General features: G+C 41.4%; 1 protein-coding gene across 10 annotated transcripts in view; it reads left to right on the plus strand.

Annotated features, from left to right (window-relative positions):
• TANC1 (tetratricopeptide repeat, ankyrin repeat and coiled-coil containing 1) overlaps positions 1-20,463 on the plus strand; it is a 241,797-nt gene that overhangs the window by 99,724 nt on the left and 121,610 nt on the right. For all 10 annotated transcript variants that reach the window (XM_043487584.1, XM_043487575.1, XM_043487574.1 and 7 more), the window contains one exon: positions 7,763-7,963. In XM_043487584.1, coding sequence (XP_043343519.1) covers positions 7,763-7,963 — 201 coding nt within the window. The remainder of the gene's footprint in view (positions 1-7,762; positions 7,964-20,463) is intronic.

The following is a 20,463-nucleotide window of genomic DNA, read 5'->3' on the forward strand; positions in this document are numbered from 1 at the left end:
TGAGTGAAGTCTTTGAAGGCTGGGCTTGAGTTATAGTTTATTGCTTTTTTCCTTCAAGTCATAATGTCCCCACTGTTGAGTGGTTGACTTTGATTTTTAAGTTAACTTCTTCCTCAAAAAGGATAAATGGGCTGTGCATTTTCGGAGCCTTTGACAGGTATCTGAGAATTTGTTTGGTTGATACTGCACTTATTAGAAAACTTGGTTTGGCTTTATGAGGTTTGGTCATGCTCTTTGCTCCCTCAGGATTAAAAGATACTGCTTTTTTGGCTTATTGGCTTTTGGTATTTGGAGAAGAGAATTGAAATTGTGTCCCTTTGAAAAGCAAATGTTGAAGTCCTAATACTTGATAGCTGTGAAAGTGGCCTTATTTGGAAGTAGGGTCTTTGTAGATGCAATCAAATTAAATTGAGGTCATACTAGATTAGGGCTTCCATGGTGGCTCAGTCGTAAAAAATCTGCCCGCAATACAGGAGAACCCGGGTTTGGTCTCTGGGATGGGAAGATCCCTGGAGAAGCAGTTCGTGCTTTTCCTGCCTATCTTCTGCCTCCACCCAACTCGGCTATGGGCTACTTCCTCTTCCTCTTCCCTGTTTGTCCTTTGGTCCTGTCCTGCCTCATTCCATTTGTTTTTTAGCCTCTGCTGCTTCCCTTACCCCCCATCTAACAGACCCCAAGCCTTCCTTCCCCCGATCCTGCCCTATCCCTGACAGACCTCATGTTTCCCTGATGTTTTTATTTAGTCACTCAGTTGTTTCTGACTCTTTGCAACCCCGTGGACTGTAGCCTGCCAGGCTCCTCTGCTTATGGGATTCTCCAGGCAAGAATACTGGAGTGGATTGCCATTTCCTTCTCCAGGGGATCATCCCGGACCAGGGATCGAACCTCCGGTTCTTGCATTTGCAGGGGGGTTCTTTACCACTGAGCCACCTGGGAAGACCAGTGTTTCCCTAGGGCTTTGGATTATCCTGTGAGCTGCATCCATGAGTATGCCCACACTCCACCCCCAGCAGCAGAGATGACTAGGACGTGGAGTAGCCAGGGTGGAGGGTGAGGAGAGAGGAGACGTGCTGCACGATGGGAGCTGCCAAGAATCCAACTCCCTTTGGGGCAGGGCATGGGGCTCTCCTTACTCCCCTGTCCTGCATCCGCCTCTGACCGGTCAAGCACATACACTGTCACTTTGAGCAGTCTTTATGAGACGAAACTTCATCTCTCCCACTTGCCAAGTTAAGCTGTGGTGTGTGGCCCCATTAGACTTAAGATCTTCATATCCACCCCTGTCTCTATGCTAAGGATGCAAATTTAAAATACCTAGAGGAGGCATATGCACATAGAAAAAAAATATAAACCAGTTAAAAGTGTATTTATCTCCCATTCAAGCTCCCAGCTGGTCAGTTCCTGTTCCCAGAGCATCCACTGCACTTGGTTCCTTTGTGTCCTTCTTAGAGACCTTCCATGCGTGTACAGGTATGTATGTTTACATGATATACACATGTATATCATGTAAACATACATTGTGTGCATGCACATGTATATACACAAACACAGGTGTGTGTATGCACACACATATACACTGAAGGATACACATTGTGAATAATGGAAACCTTTATTTAATCATCCGCATGATGGAATATTCCCTCGAGTTTCTTTTCCTTTTCATTTCCCTCCAACACCCTCAGCCCCCCACCATCTTGTAATAGGAGCACACACTTTTTAGATCTTTTTGTCTGCTTTCTTGTGGTCCCTCGGTCTTCAGCGGTTCTCCCTCCTGGGTGCACCTGAGAATCAGCTGGGGCGCTTTCGCTGGCGGTGCTGTACCCCTGACCACTCACCGCGGCCTCCTCCGTGAGGGCCTGGGCTCCCTTCTGTGAGGCAGTGAGGAGAGCTGGGAACTGCTTCTCCAGTCGTGTGCAGTGGGCCTGGCAAATCTCAGAATCCAAGTGTGGAGTTTTAGACAGGACCCGTGGGGAATGCTGGAGATGTAGAGTAATGAATCCATGCAGATTTAAGATGAACCCAGAACCCAGATTGCTTTTGGCCACAACCGCCCCGCTGCCCCCTTCATCACCCGGCCTGGCAGAGTGGCAGGACTCTGAGTCCTGTGTGGTGGGAATGGCAATCAGGGCCTCCATCCTGGGCAGAGACTGCAGGCCCAAAGGCTACAGGATTTAATGCACTTACAGTATGAAGTGAAATAAGAAGAAACTATTTAGGGTGCTTGATGACTAAACATCTATCTTGGATCCACTTTGCCTGTATGGTGACAGCATAAGGTGTGACTGGAAGGAAATTAATGATGCCTGGGCCTGGGTGCCTCCCAAATGGAGTGTTCTAGGAGTGCTGGAGCTAATTAAACAGCCAGCTCGAAGAGTGAAAATAGATGAAGGGACGGATTTCTTCTCACTGTGGCCCGGCACTGCGTGTAGACCTACATAGACTATTTTTGGCTTTTTCCGTTAAGTATACTAAACAACACATGGTGGAAAGACGTATCTCAATAGCCTTTTCTTAGGGGAACAGGACCACGAGAATGGACTCTGGATTGGACTGCCTGGCTTCAGACCTGACTTTGCTGTTTGCTGGTGTCCTTGATCAAGATTCTTGATTCTTTCTGAGCCTCAGTTTCCTTGTTGAAGGATGGACGTAACATTAGCAACTCCTTTCTGCTGGAGATGGTTTAGTCGCCAAGTCGTGTCTAACTCTTTTGCAACCCCGTGGACTGTAGCACGCCAGGCTCCTCTGTCTGTGTGGTTTTCCAGGCAAACATAGTGGAGTGGGTTGCCATGCCCTCCTCTAGGGAATCTTTCCGACCCAGGGATTGAACCTGGGTCTCCGGCATTGCAGGCAGCTTCTTTACCCCTGAGCCACCAGGGCAGCCCGCACCTGCTTCCTGAGGTGGTTACAGTGATATAAAGTGCCTGAAACCTTGTCCTAACACACAGTACATCTAAAAAAGTACTTATTCTGTTACAGTGCACCCCTCTGGGGCTTGGGAGTGGAAGTGTTTCTGAGGTCACATACGTATTCTTAAAGTTCAGACTCCCTTGCAGGGTGACATGCCTGCCTTGAAGGGAAAACTTGGACAATTTGAGAGGAAATACTAGTCTGTTACTCATCTGTTTCTGGATAAAGTACACATGGTTCTGTAACCCTCGAGTATTAAGAATAAAACTGTGAGGATAGTCCTCACTGAGCTCTCTTCAGAATCCTCTGGAGTTTTGAAGACAAAAGGGTAAACTTGTCCTATTGACCAGATTTTTCTGTGCTCTGGGGTTAGCGGCTTTGTTGCCTTTTAGCGCTATTGTTTGAGAATTAGTCATGACTGTGTGAAGAGTGTTTTGGAAAATTGCTGTCTTGAATACATTAATCTTTCTTTTTGAAAATGCACATTAACAGTCAGCTCTGGCTCGATATTTGGGAGATCCTATAAGATGTAAAATGGTTTAAAGAGCTTTCAGAGAGAGCCTTCTCAAGGTTCCAAAAATGATATTGGATCCTGTGGGAGGAAATCTTTTCCAATTTTCTAGGTCTCTGTAAATATACATGAGTTATATGGATACAAAGCCTTATGATGGAAGATATGGTTAAGAAACATGAGTGCACTCCTGGACAGGACTGCACAAAAGATGCCCTAACACATTTAATGCCCTAGTTAAATGTATTGCACTAGTCCTGTTTTCTGGAACTGGATAAACAGACATCTTTTCTGTTTTTTATTCTAAGCTTCTATTCCCCCTCCTCCATCTTGCCACTTCAATGACACAATAAATGGAAATCTTATTTCCTGCATCTGCAGACCTATTTACCTGGATGTCTAAGCTCACCCTTGCCTTTCTCAGGTCTACTCTTTTCAGAAATGCACTTTTACTTTCATCTCCCTGGCTTTGTTGCCCTCGTTTTTTTTTAAGCCTTCCCTAATCCTGCACTCCATGTACTTTAATCTCTAGCGCTGGACATGGCCATTCTGCACAGCCGCCGTTAAACATTCATCATCTCCCAGGTTTGCATTTTCTTCCATTATGAGTTTAAATCCTTTTTCACAGTCTGTAATAGTGGAAAAAAATTAAAGAACTATTATCAAAGGCTATTTCTGCCAATTTAGAAAGCCTTTTTGGATGACTTTATCCCCTTTGATAATTCTATTATCTTTGCAAACTATGACTTGGATTTAGTTTTCATGTGTGAAAGAATATGTGTATGGGTATTTGCTTTTATTTACTACACACACACACACACACACATACACACACATATGTATATGTATGTATATTTGCTTATATGTATTACAAACAGGAAGAACCTTATACCCTCATGCCCTTTCTGGTCTTTTATTTTTGAAATTTTTAAGTTGGTGATTTTAAAATAAGAAAAGGGGGGTGTGTGTGTATGTGTGTTTAAGTTGGTGATTTTAAAATAAGAAAAGGGGTGTGTGTATGTGTGTGTGTGTGTGTGTGGCCGAGACTGTATGTGACTTGCAAAGCCTAAACTTCTATTGCAAAAAAATGTGTTAACCCTGTATAGAATCAGCTCATTTAAAACTACGTCTGTTTTGAGTATTTCCTCTTTTTAAAAGTTTAAGTTCTTAAATATGTAGAGTAGTGAGTATGTTAGAGCATTAGACAGCCACTTTGGGGGACTTTGGGAGTTCTAGCCTTGACCTTGCTTTTCACGGTTAGCCCCCATGCCCTGGCTTCTTGTCTGTGAGTTCATGCGATTGGATTAGATGCTCTCTGAGAGTGAAAGCATGTTGGGGTGGATGTGAGTGTCCATGGTGAATAAATGGGAAACACCTGCCAGGGGAGCTGGAGGAGGGCTGGTAAGTCACGGGTAGTTGATAGTATGGTTTTCCTACCCTGGAGAGGATGCGTCAACCTACCTGGCATTCCTGCTTCAGCAACAGGAAGGGGGATTGAGGTGTGCTTCCTGTCACTTAATTGAGGTACGGAATAAAATAGGTCACAGTTAAAAGAAAAACATCTTTTCAAGGCTAAAAAGAAATGTGCCAGGCGTACTGGTTGTTGCAGTGAAATGTTTTTAATTCCTCTTAAACCTCTTTAAACATCTGCTGGGAAATGTTAAATCAACTGGAGAATTTCTGGTGTCATGTTGCCTAGAACCAGTATTGTGTAGTCCTGTGGATGCCCCTAAGAGACTTTCTCTTTCTGGCACTGGCGTCGGCATCCTTGTGATGCTCTTGGACTGACTTTGACCTGAACCCCTTGTCTGATTCAGTTAAAGCACCAGACTCCAGAGCGCTGTCTCCAGCCTCTTAGCCAATGGATCACCCACTTGTTTGTGCCTCTTGTTCATACATAAAGCTGCTTTCTCTGCTTCGTGCCTTTGTGATGAAAGGAAGCTGGAAGTTAGGGATCTTTAATTGTGTCTTAAAAACAAACCAACAGAACAGCACGTTTGGGACGATGTTATGGTGAGATGTCAAAGTAAACTTGAAATAGAAACCTTCCCTCCCCCAGCCCCATCTCTAAGTCCCGTTTTATTGCAGACCACATAAAATCAAAGTACTGGAGCACAGCTGCTCTGAAGGCCGAAGGTCCTCATGGTTATGACTTTCTTTGGAAACCCATCCCCACCAGACTTGCAGTTAATGAAAATATTTGCTTTGCTTGATATAAACAAAGTTTATGGGCAGAATTTGTAATTAGGAAACGCTTTCATTCTCTTTCACCCCTCAATCTCCAATTTCTTCTTGTATCACATTGAAGAATTCTAAGTATTTAAGAAAATAAATGCTTTCTCGTAATCAGCTTACGGTTTTATTTCTGGTGGTGTTGTAATAGATGCATCTCTCCCTCATCTTGTGTCCTCATCTAGTTGAGGTGACTTGAAATCTGGGGCTTGTTTGTTTTCGGTCAGAGATACTTGTGTGTGAGTAGGAAAAGACAGTGCCTTCTTACAGTGCCTGCTCCCATCAGGCCACCCCATAGCCATTTGAATTTCCAGGCTGGTGATTTTGGCAGTGCAAGGGCAGTCCCAGGGCAGGGTAGCTCTCTTCAAACCTCATGGAAAAACCAGTGTTGCCTCTTCAAGACCCTCCACATTCTATGTATGTAACTCCCTGGGGTGTGGCCTCAATGCCTTCCATGTTCTTGTGTGTCTTCTAGGATTTTTGGCCAAACCAGGAATCAGGTGACCAGGTATCATTCTTGAAGGCACAGCACCTGTTAGCATTCCTAAAGATGAGACCAATGTGGTGGGGGGGACTGATCATGAGAGCCTGATATAGGACCAGAGCAAACAGCTGTCCCTTCAAGTCTCAGCATGGTGAACCTTCAGCCCCAGGGAGAGCTGGTGTTATGGTGCATCTCCTGTTCTGCCTTAAGATCGGTTTTATCACCAGACTGTTGAAGGGGACGCACCTGGGAAGCTTCATGCCCTGGCTTAAGACGTCAAGGAGGTGGTTTTTGGAAGATTTCATGCTTGTCTGTGTTGGTGTGAGACTAGCTCCTGGGTCATAGGAACTGGAGCTGGTGGTATCTTACAGTGCAGACTCTGGAAGCAGGGTGGGCAGGGGTTGTAAGAGGAGGAGGTATTGGCCTTCATTGGGACTTAGGAGGTAAGGCGCTCCATTAACTCCAGCCCGCATGCTTCCCTTCCTCATGGACAAGAACGTTATTTGTCTTACGTGTTTGTATAATGTTCTTGTTTTTGAAAATTCTGGTGAGAGTATCCTGGTCACTTGTCATTTCTTCAAATATAGGTCGTTTGGATATTTAGTTCCCCAACTTTATTAAAACCCTTTCAAGCATAGCTAGCCCAACTGAGACTGAAATTACTTTCTGATGGTGCCAACTTACGCCTTGTGGAACCTGTGGCTTTTCTGTTCACAGCTCTGCTGGTTTTGAGTTGCCTTTGAAAGCAGTGCTTGAGCATGTTTGCCCTTTTTAAACTCTTCCCCTCCCTACTCCCTCCTGGTCTGTGGAGGGAATAACTCTACTTCCTCATGCCTCCTGATGTGACAAACAAGTACAGTGATGCCTTTGGGGACTTGACAGTCAGGATTGCATCCTTTTTGAGTGTTGTGTGTAAAGATCTGCAAAAATTGAGTTCCCCCCTGGCTAAATAAATGGTGTAAGTTCAAATCCAGGCTTTGGTCTTTGGAGTCAGGAGGACATGGTAAGGACCAGTTGGTAACTTTTGTCAGAGAGACAAGTTAGCTTGTGGAAAACTTTCTGTACCTTTCCAGTTTTGCTGTATATAATGCAAAGCTTGAAGATGCTCTTTTAATCTTCAGGAAAATAATTTATCTCCTCTTCTTGCCTCATCTCAGTTGCTTCTTTGTATATGCCTGGGGTCAAGGAGGAAAGCATAACATCTGAGTACTTGAGGACTGGCTGTATTTTTTTAAGGTTCTGGTCCTAGCCGACAGATTCCCTTCCCTGTATTCTTTTTTTAATTGCATTCTCAAAAATATGTGTGCCTTAGAATGTTTAATTTCTTAATAGTAAGCTTGTCTGTCCTTAAGTTCATTAAGGGGCTGAATATTGAGGAGAACCTGCTTCATCAGTGAGCCACGGTTCCAGTTTCATGACTAAGGGTTTGGGCTGGTTGAGTTGTAGGACGGTGGACTCTGTCCTGGGGAGTGTAAAGTGGATGGGATGAGAGGAGAATCTTTTTTAAAAAATCATTAAAAAAAAACACTCAACACACACATATGGCATATGGGAATTCTAAGAATGTAGTTCTTGGGAATTAAACTTGCATCTGTGGCTTAAGCTAAGGTTTTCTCTCTCCACTCCAGGAGGTGACTTTGGTCCAGAGACTTCCCCTCCAGTCCTGCCCCCTGGCCATGGTGGCGAGTTTTCTGTGAGCAGCCTTCCAGTGGCAGAGGATGCCTACAGGGTGAGCTTGGCTAAAGGTGTCTCCATGTCTCTGCCTTCATCACCTCTGCTGCCTCGACAGTCTCACTCTGTGCCGTCAAGGTCAACCAAAAAGTCCCCAGGTAAACAAATGAGTGCCCTAACTAGCTTCTTGGTTATATAAGTAGCGAGTGTGTTGGAATTAGGCAAAGCTAGTGCCTACAAGAAATCCTCCAGCAGAAGGTTTTTATTCTTTTTAATGTAACTTCTGGAAGAAGGAGATCTTTTTTTTTAAAAAAAAAAGATTGTTTGGATAGATTGATTTCTTTAGTTCAACCTATCTGTAAACCATATTGATTGCCTGGACTGGACGTTTTTTTAACAAAGATTCATGTTATCAATATTAACATTGACCAACAGTTTTGTTTTCTTGTTCACAAATTAGAGAAATGCTATAATCTAAGCTTTCTGTGGTATGTTAACAAGGTTATGGATTTTGGCAAGTGTAATCTGAGAACAGTCTGTTTATTACTGCTTAGCATTATATACTGATGTATTTTCCTTGATTACATCATCCATCATTTGAACAGCTATAAAATTTAATTGTTGGTGAAAATTCAGACTTGTAAAGTGGTAGGACAAGGGACTTATAGATTATTTGAAGTATTTTGGCTTCCCTTTTTATTAGTAACTTTTTGCATTTTACTTTACCAGTAATAACCCAAACGTTACTTAACTTTAATCAGATGTGAGGAAAGGCTTGCCAAAATGTTGATACCTGGAGTTATAAAAGTTCTTTGATCTTCTTTTAGGTTTTCTGAGTATTCGTTTACTGAGGGCAAGATAAACTGGGGCCTTATTGATCATATGCCAGTGTAAGAATTGTTTACATTTACGCAATAGACATGTTTGGAGTTGATCTAAAATATGCCCTGGGACTGTGAAATTGGCATCTGTTTTTCTCATTTCCTCAATATGTTATATGCATTATTTCTTTTTTTTTTTTTAATATGCATTATTTCTAAATCATGTAGTGGATATTTGCAGTTTGAAGGGGGGTGTAAAATTAAGGTAAACCCTAAGCTCTGAATGTTAGCATTGGTGCTGTTGAGTTGGTGATTGTCCAAAAATCTTTTGTTGTTATAGAACTTTCTTATTTTGGACAGCATTGTTTACAATCCAGTCATTAGCTGGAACTTGGAAACCTTTTGGTATGAAGTGATTTCCTGTGCCAAGGAATTTGACCTGTTTATCAGTATTTGGGGAAATTCCTGGAATGTCCTTTCTTGCTTCTCTTTGCCCTCCCCCCACTGCTGTATCTCTTTGTCAGATTTCTTCGCTTGTTTCAAATCCCAGTTCCCACACTGCCCCTTTGGCCAGTTACCCCATTGGAATTACTGCTTTTTACAAATTGTGCACAGCATTTTGCCTTTCTTCTTCTTAGCTTCATCATTTGTCCTTTTTCCTTGAATTAGTGTATGTATGTTTCTTATGTCTGATGATTGAAGGCAGGCAGTGATGTCTTCTCCAAGTGTACCTCATCTATAGAAGCCCGGTTCTAGAGGTTTCCCTCCTGTAGTCTGTACTGCTGCAAATGAATTGATGCTTCTTGAGCCCTAAGATTGGTGAACACCTGAGAAACTCTGGGGCATACTATATTTCAGAAATATTATTATTGATAAAACATCAAGGTTAGTTTTAACGGGACTTTAAAATGTTTTTTCCCCAGCTTTTTTGAAATATAATTGACCCATAACATTGTAAGTTTAAGGTATATAATGAAATGATTTGATATATATATTACAAAATGATTACCACGATAAGGTTAGCGAACACATTCATTACTTCACAATTACTGTTTACTTACCTTGTGGCATTTTCTTGGGACATCAGGTAGCAATGAATGGCTATGACAAGCTTGGGCAGTGTGGCAAGAACAGTCAGACCCAGAAGGGTCTCATTGAGGCTACAGGCAAACCTGCAGAGAAATCCCTGATAAGACTTTGTCTCCTGTGTCCTGACCAAATTAGCTGTCTTTAGCTTTTGAGAAAATATCTCAAAGTTTGTTTTTTCTCTATAGGAATAAATTTATTTCTGCTAATATGTTCTCTGCAGGGCCTTACAAATGGAAGGGAATAATAATTCTGCAAAATTCAACCTTTTAATGGAATGAAGGAAATATTAGATGCTTTTGGTTCAAATGATAATTAAATACACTAAAGTGCATTCTTCTCTGGTCGGGCAGTTTGATGATTGCCCAAATGTGAACAGCAAACTCATGTCTCACAGTGGTTATTTGGTTTCATTATCTTGGTAATTTTAATCAAAAAGGAAAGTTAAGGGCAGAGATGCTTGCTTAAAAGTGGCAGTGACTCAGAATACATCAGACAGTAAACAACATTTTTCCACAGTGTTAAACACACACAGACTTCTGTTTAAACCATATTGTTGGAAAATTATCCAGAGCCCTAATGATCTACCTGCCTATAAAAATAGTTGACATATGGTTGTGAACATGTACTGGATTTTAAAATAGCCATCTATTTGAAAAGTTAGCACTATTGTTGCTAATGATACAGTAAATACAGTGTGTGAGCAGAGCCCATAGGTAGAGAACCCCCCCCGCCCCCACCTACCCCATCCCCTCTGTTTCCCCTTCCCAGCTGTGCTTCAAGAGCACATAATCTTTCAGACTCAGCTCTGAACTTACCTCCATGACTTCTCTTCTCATGTGTAAGATTAGCTGCCCTTCTCTTTCTTCTGTTTAAGGCCAAACCAAAACAAAAATACCCAACCAAAAACCAAACCTGTTTTACCTGTTTAGACAGAAAAACTCCACTAATTGATGCTCATCAAGAAACTATTGGACTGTAACTATTATTCTAGCAAAAGTCAAATACTAGAAACTCCTGTCACAAGGCACTCCACACAGCCTGTATCAATAATGAAGGTGTGTATACTAGTACATTTGGTGATCAGCTCCTAGGTCACAAGAACCCTGGACCAGAGAAAATGTCATTAACTTTGAAGTAATGGGACCCTGCATTTCATGTGGTTGAGTTTATGTCCCAATTCTATTGCCAGTTATTTTTATTTACTCTTCTTTCATGTTGCTCTACAGTATTTGTATTTTTTCACTGCTAGTTGGAAGATTCAGTTTCCCGAGTACTGTTCAAAAGTTTTTGTTTTTGTTAAATGAGAAGTAAATTTTCTGGTGATGAAAACAAGGGTCAGTATCCATTAAAGTAGTTCTGTGGTGTTGCGAGCCTTTTTGGATTAAGAATTCATTAATATTTGTAATGCATCCTTTTGTCTTCCAGAGGAGAGCAAAGCCCGTTTCCTGTGGATTGTTTATTAGTAATATCTTTTGTGCCTTTATACTTGGATTACATTTTCCCAGATCACTTTGGGCCCATTATGAAACAGTCAGAAGGAGGCAGGAAGGGACTTTTTAAGCTACTGTGAATGGGGTGAAACAGCAGATGGTGAAAAGTGGGTGATATTGCTTTTCTAATCCTCACATTTATGGGGAGACTGGGTAGTGCTGATTATAGGCATTGCCCCTTATTTGTGGCTTCTTTTTCTGTGGTTTCAGTTATTTCTGGTCAGTTGGTGTCCAAACATATTAAATGGAAAATTCCAGAAGTAAACAATTCATAATTTTTAAATTGTGTGCCATCACATCATGAAATCTTGCTCTGTCCTGCCGGGGACATGAATTGACTGTTGTGTGTGTCCCGCCCATTAGTCACTGCATTGCATTGCATTGCATTGCATTGCAGTACTTGGGTTCGAGCAACCCTTATGTTACTTAATAATGGACCCGAAGCTCAAGAGTAGTGATGCTGACTGGTCAGACACGCTGAAGAGAAGCTCTGCAGTTTCCTTTAAGTGTGAAGGTTCTTGACTTAATAAGAAATGAAAAAAAATCACTTGCTGAAGTAGCTAAGATCTGCAGTAAGAACGAATTTTCTATACGTGAAATTGTGAGGAAGGAAAAAAACGGGTGCTAGTTTTGCCCTCACACATCAAACTGCACAAGTTACAACCATAGCATGTGATGAGTGCTTTAGGTAAGAGGGGAAATACATTAAATTTTTACTATAAAATACTTTGAGAGAGATCCCATTCTGGTGGTTGTTGTCATTAATCTTGTATTTTGCCTAATTTATAAATTAAACTTTATCATAGATATGTGTGCATAGGAAAAAACACAGTATATATAGGGTTCAGTACTCTGTGATTTCAGGCAGCCCCTGGGGGTCCTGGAACATATGGGGGTTCTGCTGCCCTTGCACCTCTGCTGTGTCCAGTCCCAATTCTGTCTCAGTTGACAGCTGATGTAGCAGTTCTGAAATCCCCTCAGGCTGTCTGTTTCTTTAAGGGAAAACCTCAAAGCTGACGGGCTGTAAAGTGGAAGTCATTCCGCCCTTTGATTCTTGGACCATGAGTTAATGTCTACCAAGGCCCTCCTTCTCTCACCCCGCTGGAGTGTTTATTGTAGAAAATTTGGAAATCCCAGTGGAGAGACAGGATCATTCTTAGGGTTTTGATTTTCTAGTTTTTTCTTTTTTTTTTTTTTAATTAATTCTTCCTAAACGCAGTACCACATGTGCTCTGTCATTTTCCTGAATATTATATCATGAGCACGTACAGTGTGCCTGAAGAACTTGATATTTGATGTTCATTGTTTCAATATTCTATAATTGATTTTTAACTCATTTCTTACTGTTTTATATTTATACTATTTTTCAGTTTTTAAAAAAAATTGAGTCAAGATGTTTTGTTTTTGCTATTAAATGCCTGTAGATCTTTCATTGTGATAAAACACACATGACAAGTTCCCATCTTAACTATTTTTAAGTGTACAATTTGATCATACACTGACAGTGTTGTGCATCCAGTCTCCAGAACTTCCAATGTGAATATTTTTGTTAAGTACTTTTTATATACATCTGATTTCCCAAGAGCAACAGTTTCCCAGAAGTGAAAGTATTGAACTAAATGGACTGCACTTTTAAAAATTCTTGGTCCGTTCTGCGCAGTCACTTTACAAAATGCTGCATTGACTTCACATTGCCTCTAGCGTTCTTTGAGAGGCTTCCTTCTGAAGTCAGCATCTTCTGGAAACAGTCTTGAGTGGATGGTGCTAGTCACTGCTTTGTCAGGCCCCGCTGTGGACCACCAAGTAGCAAGAGGAGGCTGAGAGAAGTCATTCTATAACCCTCCTCTTTTGAACTTCCCTTGTGTCTGCACTTCTCAATTTCCATTTTCTTTCTTTCTGTGGAACTGTGACAGGAACTATCACAGCTGAGTCAGATCAAGGTCATAGTCAGAGCTACTGGCTTCCAGGTGTATCGACGGCCGCGGTCTCTGTTGTGTGCGTGGATCACGGGGGCTGGTAGGCAGGTGAGGGTTGGCAGGACACAACCAGTCAGGCCCCTTTACAGATAGAGACGCAGAGGCTCTTCCGTAGGAAACTTACCCCAGCGTGCGAGTCGTTGGCAGAGGTTGGCCTCAGCCCAGCTCCCACCCCAGCACATTCTCCCATGCTGGTGCCAGCCTGCATTGCTCCGTCTGCGCCCTGTTGACACATGAGCTGCAGATGACGTGGCTCTGTGCTCTGGTGGCATGCACGGGGGAGGCGGCAGGCTGGAGGGTGTGCGTCTGGGAGGCCCCTTCCCAGGGAGGTGGAGGGCGGCACGGGCGATCACGCAGTCTGCGCACAGAGCCAGCTGCTCTAAGCCCTGCCATCGCCTCTGAGTGGTCAGGTCACAGTTAGGGCTCTGACCTTCAGCACGACGTTTCCTCCTCCTGCGGTGACCCCGAGAGCACTCTTGGCTTCCTCCTGCAGGCTCGTTCTGTGATCACCTCCTCCGAGGAGCAGGCGGCCCGCCTGTCTTACTGCTGCTTGTAGCCAGGACCAGGACACACAGAAACTTTGTTCTGTGCTCACACACAGACCTGTGTGTGTGGTTTGTCCCACTGTGAACTTAAGGACCTTTGAGTGTTGTTTATTCTCCTGCCCGTGAGTCCTGGTCCACCCATACACAATCTGACTGTACCACTCGATCAGACCCAGGGATTTGAAAGAAGACCGCTGACTTGAGTCCTGCTTTCAGAAATTCTGATTTAATGCCTGTGAGGTATTGGGATTTTAAAATATCTTCCCAGGTGGTTCTAATATGTAGCAAAGTTTGAGAACCACTGGTAAAGAATATGTGATCATCTTATAAAATTCCTTTTCCAAGAAGGTAAATACAGAAATAACTTGTGTATTTTCTGAATTTTGGAAAGAATAGTTGTGGAGGGAGATTCATTACAAAAATATACAATATAAAGATACAATAAATTTTGGTACTCCCACCCCACCCCTAGAAAGACAACCACTTCTGAAAATTGGTCGAATGTCTTTCCTGCCTTGTTTTCTATAGTAAATAAACAATAATGATGTATTTGCCCATTCCCCCAGCTTCGTATGTGTAAGACAATCCCAGTTTCCTAACAAAGAATGGTGGAAGAACATTCTTGTTTATTAACATTTAAAGGCTTTCTGATATTTTCATTGAATAGACTATTAAAGTGTGACTACTAGGTGAAAGTTTTTTTGTAATGTTATAAATGGATTATTATATACTTATTGGTCATTTGTACTTTTTTTCTTTGAGAATTCTTGTGGTATCTGTCTTCCGTTCTACTAGGGCAATACAGTTCTTACTGAATTATCAAAACTTTTTGTTGTTTGTTTTAAGGCCATCGGTCATGTATGTAATTCAAAAATGTTCCCAGTTCATGGTTTTCCATTTAATTAGCTTTACAGTGTTCTAGGATTCACAAAATTTTTTTTGTTTTCTCAATTCAAATTTACATATTTTTCCATTATAATTTATCCCTTTGCACTTAAAAAAAAAACAACTTTATTGGGATGCTTTGCATATTGTATAATTCATCCGTCTAAAGTTTATAGTTCAGTTTTTTTTTTTAGCATTTTCACAGGGTTGTGCAACCATTGCCACAATCTAATTTTAGAACATTTTAATCTCTCTTAAAAAAAAAAATCCATTTGCATTAGCAATTACTCCACATCCCTCCCTCTCCAAGTCCCCTCCAGCCCCACATCCCACAGCCCTAAGCAGACTCCACTCTGTTTTTTTCCTCTATGGATTTGCCTGTTTGGGGGATTTTGTATAAATAGAATTATACAATATATGGTCTTTTGAGACTGGCTTTTTTATATGCATGCATATGCTGCATGTTTTAGTCCATTTTTTAGTTGATGGATGTCTGAGTTATTTCCATTTTTTGGCTATTATGAATAATGCTGCTATGAACATGTGTATCCTTTTTTGTGGGGATGTGCCTTTTTGCTTTTGTCAGGGGTACATACCAGGGAGTGAAATTGCTGAAATTATATGGTAACTCTATTTAACCTTTTGAAGTACTACTGCCAAATTGTTTTCCAACATGACTGCACCATTTTGGATTCCTAGTTTCAGAGTATAAGGTTTCCAGTTTCTCCAAATCCTTGGTAACTCTTGTTATTATCTATCTGTTACCTGTTATCTTGGCTATAGTCAAAAAGATGGATAACTTTGTAGTACATGTGAATTAGTATCTTATTATAGTTTTATTCTGGCTTCCCTTGTAGCTCAGTCAGTAAAAAGTCTGCCTGCAGTGCAGGAGACCCGGGTTTGATCCCTGGGTTGGGAAGATCCTCTGGAGAAGGAAATGGCAACCCACTCCAGTATCCTTGATTGGAAAATCTCATGGACAGAGGAGCCTGGTGGGCTGCAGTCCATGGGGTTGCAAAGAGTCGGGCACGACTGAGCGACTAACACTTACAGTTTTATTAAGTTTTAATAATTCTTTGTATATTCTAAATGCAAATTATGCAATATGCAAATATTTTCTTCCATTTTATGCTCTTGATACTATTTTTTTTTTTTTTATTAGTTGGAGGCTAATTACTTCACAGCATTTCAGTGGGTTTTGTCATACATTGATATGAATCAGCCATAGATTTACACGTATTCCCCATCCCGATCCCCCCTCCCACCTCCCTCTCCACCCGATTCCTCTGGGTCTTCCCAGTGCACCAGGCCCGAGCACTTGTCTCAGGCATCCCACCTGGGCTGGTGATCTGTTTCACCATAGATAGTATACATGCTGTTCTTTTGAACATCCCACCCTCACCTTCTCCCACAGAGTTCAAAAGTCTGTTCTGTACTTCTGTGTCTCTTTTTCTGTTTTTGCATATAGGGTTATCGTTACCATCTTCTAAATTCCATATATATGCGTTAGTATGCTGTATTGGTCTTTATCTTTCTGGCTTACTTCACTCTGTATAATGGGCTCCAGTTTCATCCATCTCATTAGAACTGATTCAAATGAATTCTTTTTAACGGCTGAGTAATATTCCATGGTGTATATGTACCACAGCTGATACTATTGTTTTAAGCACAGAAGTTTCAAATTTTAATTTAGACTGTTAGATTATTATTTTGCCACTACTCTTTTGATGTCATATCCAGGAAACAATTGCCTACTCAAAGGTCACAAAGATTCATGCCTATGTTTCCTCCTAAGAGTTTTATAGTTTTAACTCTTATATTTAGGTCTAGGCTCCTTTTTGAGTCCGATTTTTGTGAATGGTGTGAGGTAGGGGTTGTCTTCATTTTTTCACATGATGAAGGATATCTAGTTGCCCCAGCACCATTTGTTGACAAGTGAATTCTTTTCCCACTGAATGAATTTTGAGTCCAAGCTACTATTGTGCCCAGACTAGCTCTTCTGTTCCCCTTCCCCTTTGCTTGTTCTTTTTCCCTGTGTCCTAGGTCACAACTTTCTCTTTTCAAGTTGACCCCATCTGTGGCTTACATCTGTTGCTTCATCCAGTCTTCCTTTATGTCTCTCCTTTTCCCTATGTAAGAAGAAATTTCTTTCCAGAAACCTGGTAGCAATGTGCTTCCTCCTTTCTCTGCACCACCTTTGATGACATTTCTCCGCCCTGACATTTTTTGAACTCCTGGTCTTCGTTTTCCCTTGGAAGCCTTGGAGACAGGATCTAATCACATCCTTCAAACAGTCACCCCGGTGATGGGTGCTGGTATGTACCCATTAAAATGAATTGAATTTAAGTAGTCTACTTTCATAAGCTCCGTGTGATTAATTGAAAATACTAATGGACACATAAGCAATTGAAATGTCATAGAACCTTACATTTGTAAAGCTGGGAACATACCTGTCCCCATATCTGAGAGAACGAATACTTAATTAAGGTCCTGCCTCTCTCAGGATTTTGCTGCCAGGAGCATGCTTTAAGTCAGGCTGTCAGCAGCCTTCTCATCGCTCCCTTTCTGTGCTCCTGCCGCTCTCCTGTTTTCTCAGGCTTCCCGCGGTTTTGTTTGTGTTTTCCTTTGCTGTGCGTTTCCCACCACCTTCAGTTAGTGACGACTGAGGTTTATCCAGTCACACTGCACGGCGACGTCAGCTGCACCCTGTGGTGGGGTCAGATGGTGGCTAGAACAGACCCGGTGCCACGCTCTGAAATGAGGGTTTTTACCTCAAGAGAAGAGAGTCAGGGGCAGTGGTGGTGGGAATCTCTTATTTTTGATCATGTTTGATTCACAGAGAAACTCAGATATCACAGAAGCTATTGCACCCATATCTAACAGTAATGAAGGTTCGTGTGAGGTTGAAACTGACAGGAAGGAAGCACTGACGTTCCAGCCCGAGTCCTCAGATTCGTAGTGAAGCAGGCCTGTGGTTGGGTCAGCAGGAGTGGCTGGTGGGGTTCCAGGCAGAGGCGTAAAGGTGCACAAATCCTGGAGTTCAGAAGAGAAAGTGGACACAGGATGGTGATCTCTAGAAGAGCAGTCAGCAAGAGCTGGAGTGTCCTACAGAAGGAAAACTGGGACCATTGGGAAAAATTTTACTGCTTGGGCCTGGAGAGTAGAAACCAGTAAGTTTTGTCTCTGGGGGGTTATCTAGACTCACTAGCTAACAGTTAACAAATGGAGCCCTTCTCTGAGCACAGGGTTCTGAGAAATAAAATTTATGAAACTCTTTCAGGGAAATGTGATTTTCTGGTCACTTCTGTCACCAACCAAAGGCTCCTTTATTGGCCAGAGGTCCTAAGTAGCAGTTAAGGAGCCCACCTTTTTTTAAAAAATGAATTTAATAAGAGGAGTTTTGGATTTACTTCAAAACTGAATGGAAGGTGCAGAGATTTCCCGTTTACCTCTGTCCCCAAATGTTCATAGCCTCCTTGGTGTCAGTATCACCTACTAGAGGGTACATTTGTTAAGGTTGATGCTTCTGCATTGACTCATCTTTATCACCCAAAGTCCAAAGTTTACGTTACAGTGTTAGATATTCTCTTAGTTTGGACAAATGTATAATGACATGTATCCATCATTGTGGTATCATACAGAGTATTTTCACTGCCCTAAAAATCCTCTGTGCTTTTTACCTAGTTGTCCCTCTCTCCCCCATCCCATCTCAAATCCCTGATCTTTTTACTATTTCCATAGTTTTGCCTTTCCCAGAATGTCATGTAGTTGAAATTATACAGTGTATAGCCTTTTCAGATTCAGTTCAGTCGCTCAGTTGTGTCTGACTCTTTGCGACCCCATGGACTGCAGCACACCAGGCTTCTCTGTCCATTACCAACTCCTAGAGCTTACTCAAACTCAGGTCCATTGAGTTGGTGATGCCATCCAACCATCTCATCCTCTGTTGTCCCCTTCTCCTCCTGCCTTCAGTCTTTCCCAGCAGCAGGGTCTTTTCCAGTGAGTCAGTTTGTTGCATCAGGTGGCCAAAGTATTGGAGATTCAGCTTCAGCATCAGTCCTTCCAATCAATATTCAGGATTGACTTCCTTTAGGATTGACTGGTTGGATCTCCTTGCTGTCCAAGGAACTCTGAAGAGTCTTCTCCAACACCACAGTTCAAAATCATCAGTTCTTCAGCACTCAGCTTTCTTTATAGTCCAACTCTCACATCCATACATGACTACTGGAAACACCATAGCTTTGACTAGATGGACCTTTGTTGGCAAAGTAATACCTCTGCTTTTTAATATGCTGTCTAGTTGGTCATAACTTTTCTTCCAGATTTTTCAGATTGGCCTTTTCATTTAGTACTAGGCATTTTAGTTTCCTTCATGTCTTTTCATGTTTTGATAGCTTTTTAATACTGAATAATTCTCCATTGTCTGGACTGTACCATGGTTATTTATTCATTCATCTATTGAAGTACATCTTAGCTGCTTTGAGGTTTTGGCAGTTATGAATAAAGCTGCTATAAACATCTGTGTGCGGGGTTTTGTGTGGACATAAGTTTTCAAGTCCTTTTGGTAATACCAAGGAGCATGATTGCTGAATTGTGTGGTAAGAATGTTTGTTTCATAAGAAACCCACTAACCATCTTCTGAAATCGCAGTACCCATTTTGTATTCCCACAAGCAACGGATAAGAGTTCTTGTGGCTCCACAACTTGCTAGCATTTGGTGGTGTTAGTGTTTTGGATTTTGACCTTTCTAATAGTTGTTGGGTGGTGCCTTATTGTTTTAATTGGCATTTCCGTGATGACATATGTTGTGGAGCATCTTTTTGTATGTTTATTTGCCATCCGTATATCTTTTCTGGTGAGTTATCTGTGAAGATTTGGTCCATTTTAAAAATTGAGTTTTCTTATTGCCAAATTTTAAGAGTTCTTTGAGTTTTGAGAGTTCTTTTGGGTAACAGTCCTTTATCAGATATATCTTTTGCAAATATTTTCTCACTGTCTGTGGCTAATCTTCTCATTCTTTTGATGTTGTCTTTCTCAGAACAGAAGTTTAGTTTTAATGAAGTCTAGCCTGTCAGTAATTGCTCCATGAATTGTCCTTTGGTGTTATATCTGAAATGTCCTTGCTATACTCAAGATCATATAGGTTTTATTTTATCTTCTGGAAGTTTTATAGTTTTGTTTTAGGTCTATGATCCATTTTTAGTTAAATTTGGTGGAAGGCATAAGGTTTGTGTCTAGACTCCTTTTTTTGCATGTCGATGTCCAGTTATTCCAATACCATTTGTTGAAAAGAGACTTTGCTCCGTTGTATTGCCTTTGTTCCTTTGTTAAAGATCAGTTGATTGTATTTATATGGATCTATTTCTGGGCTGTCTGTTATGTTCCATTGATCTGTTTGTCAATTCTTTGCCAATATCACACTGTCTTGATTACTTGAGCTTTATAATAAGTGTTGAAGTCCAGTAGAATAACTTTGTTGTACTCTTTCAATGTTATATTGGGTAGTCTGGGTATTTTTTGCCTTTCCATATAGCCTTTAGAATCAGTCTGTCAATATTCACAGAGTAACTTGCTAGAACATTGAGATTATATTGAATCTATTGATCAAGTTGGGAAGAGTTGATGTCTTGACAATATTCAGTCTTCCCATCCATGAACATGGAACATCTCTACATTTTGTTCTTTGATTTCTTTCTTCTGCCTTTTGTAGCTTTCTTCACATAGATCCTGTATGTATTTTGTTATTTATACCTAAGTATTTCATTTTGAAGGGAATGCTAATGCAAATGGTATCCTATTTTAAATTCAAATTCCATTTGTTTATTGCTGGCATATAGAAAATTGATTGACTT

The sequence above is a fragment of the Cervus canadensis genome, chromosome 15, assembly GCF_019320065.1.
Source record: "Cervus canadensis isolate Bull #8, Minnesota chromosome 15, ASM1932006v1, whole genome shotgun sequence".
Lineage (NCBI taxonomy): Eukaryota > Metazoa > Chordata > Mammalia > Artiodactyla > Cervidae > Cervus > Cervus canadensis.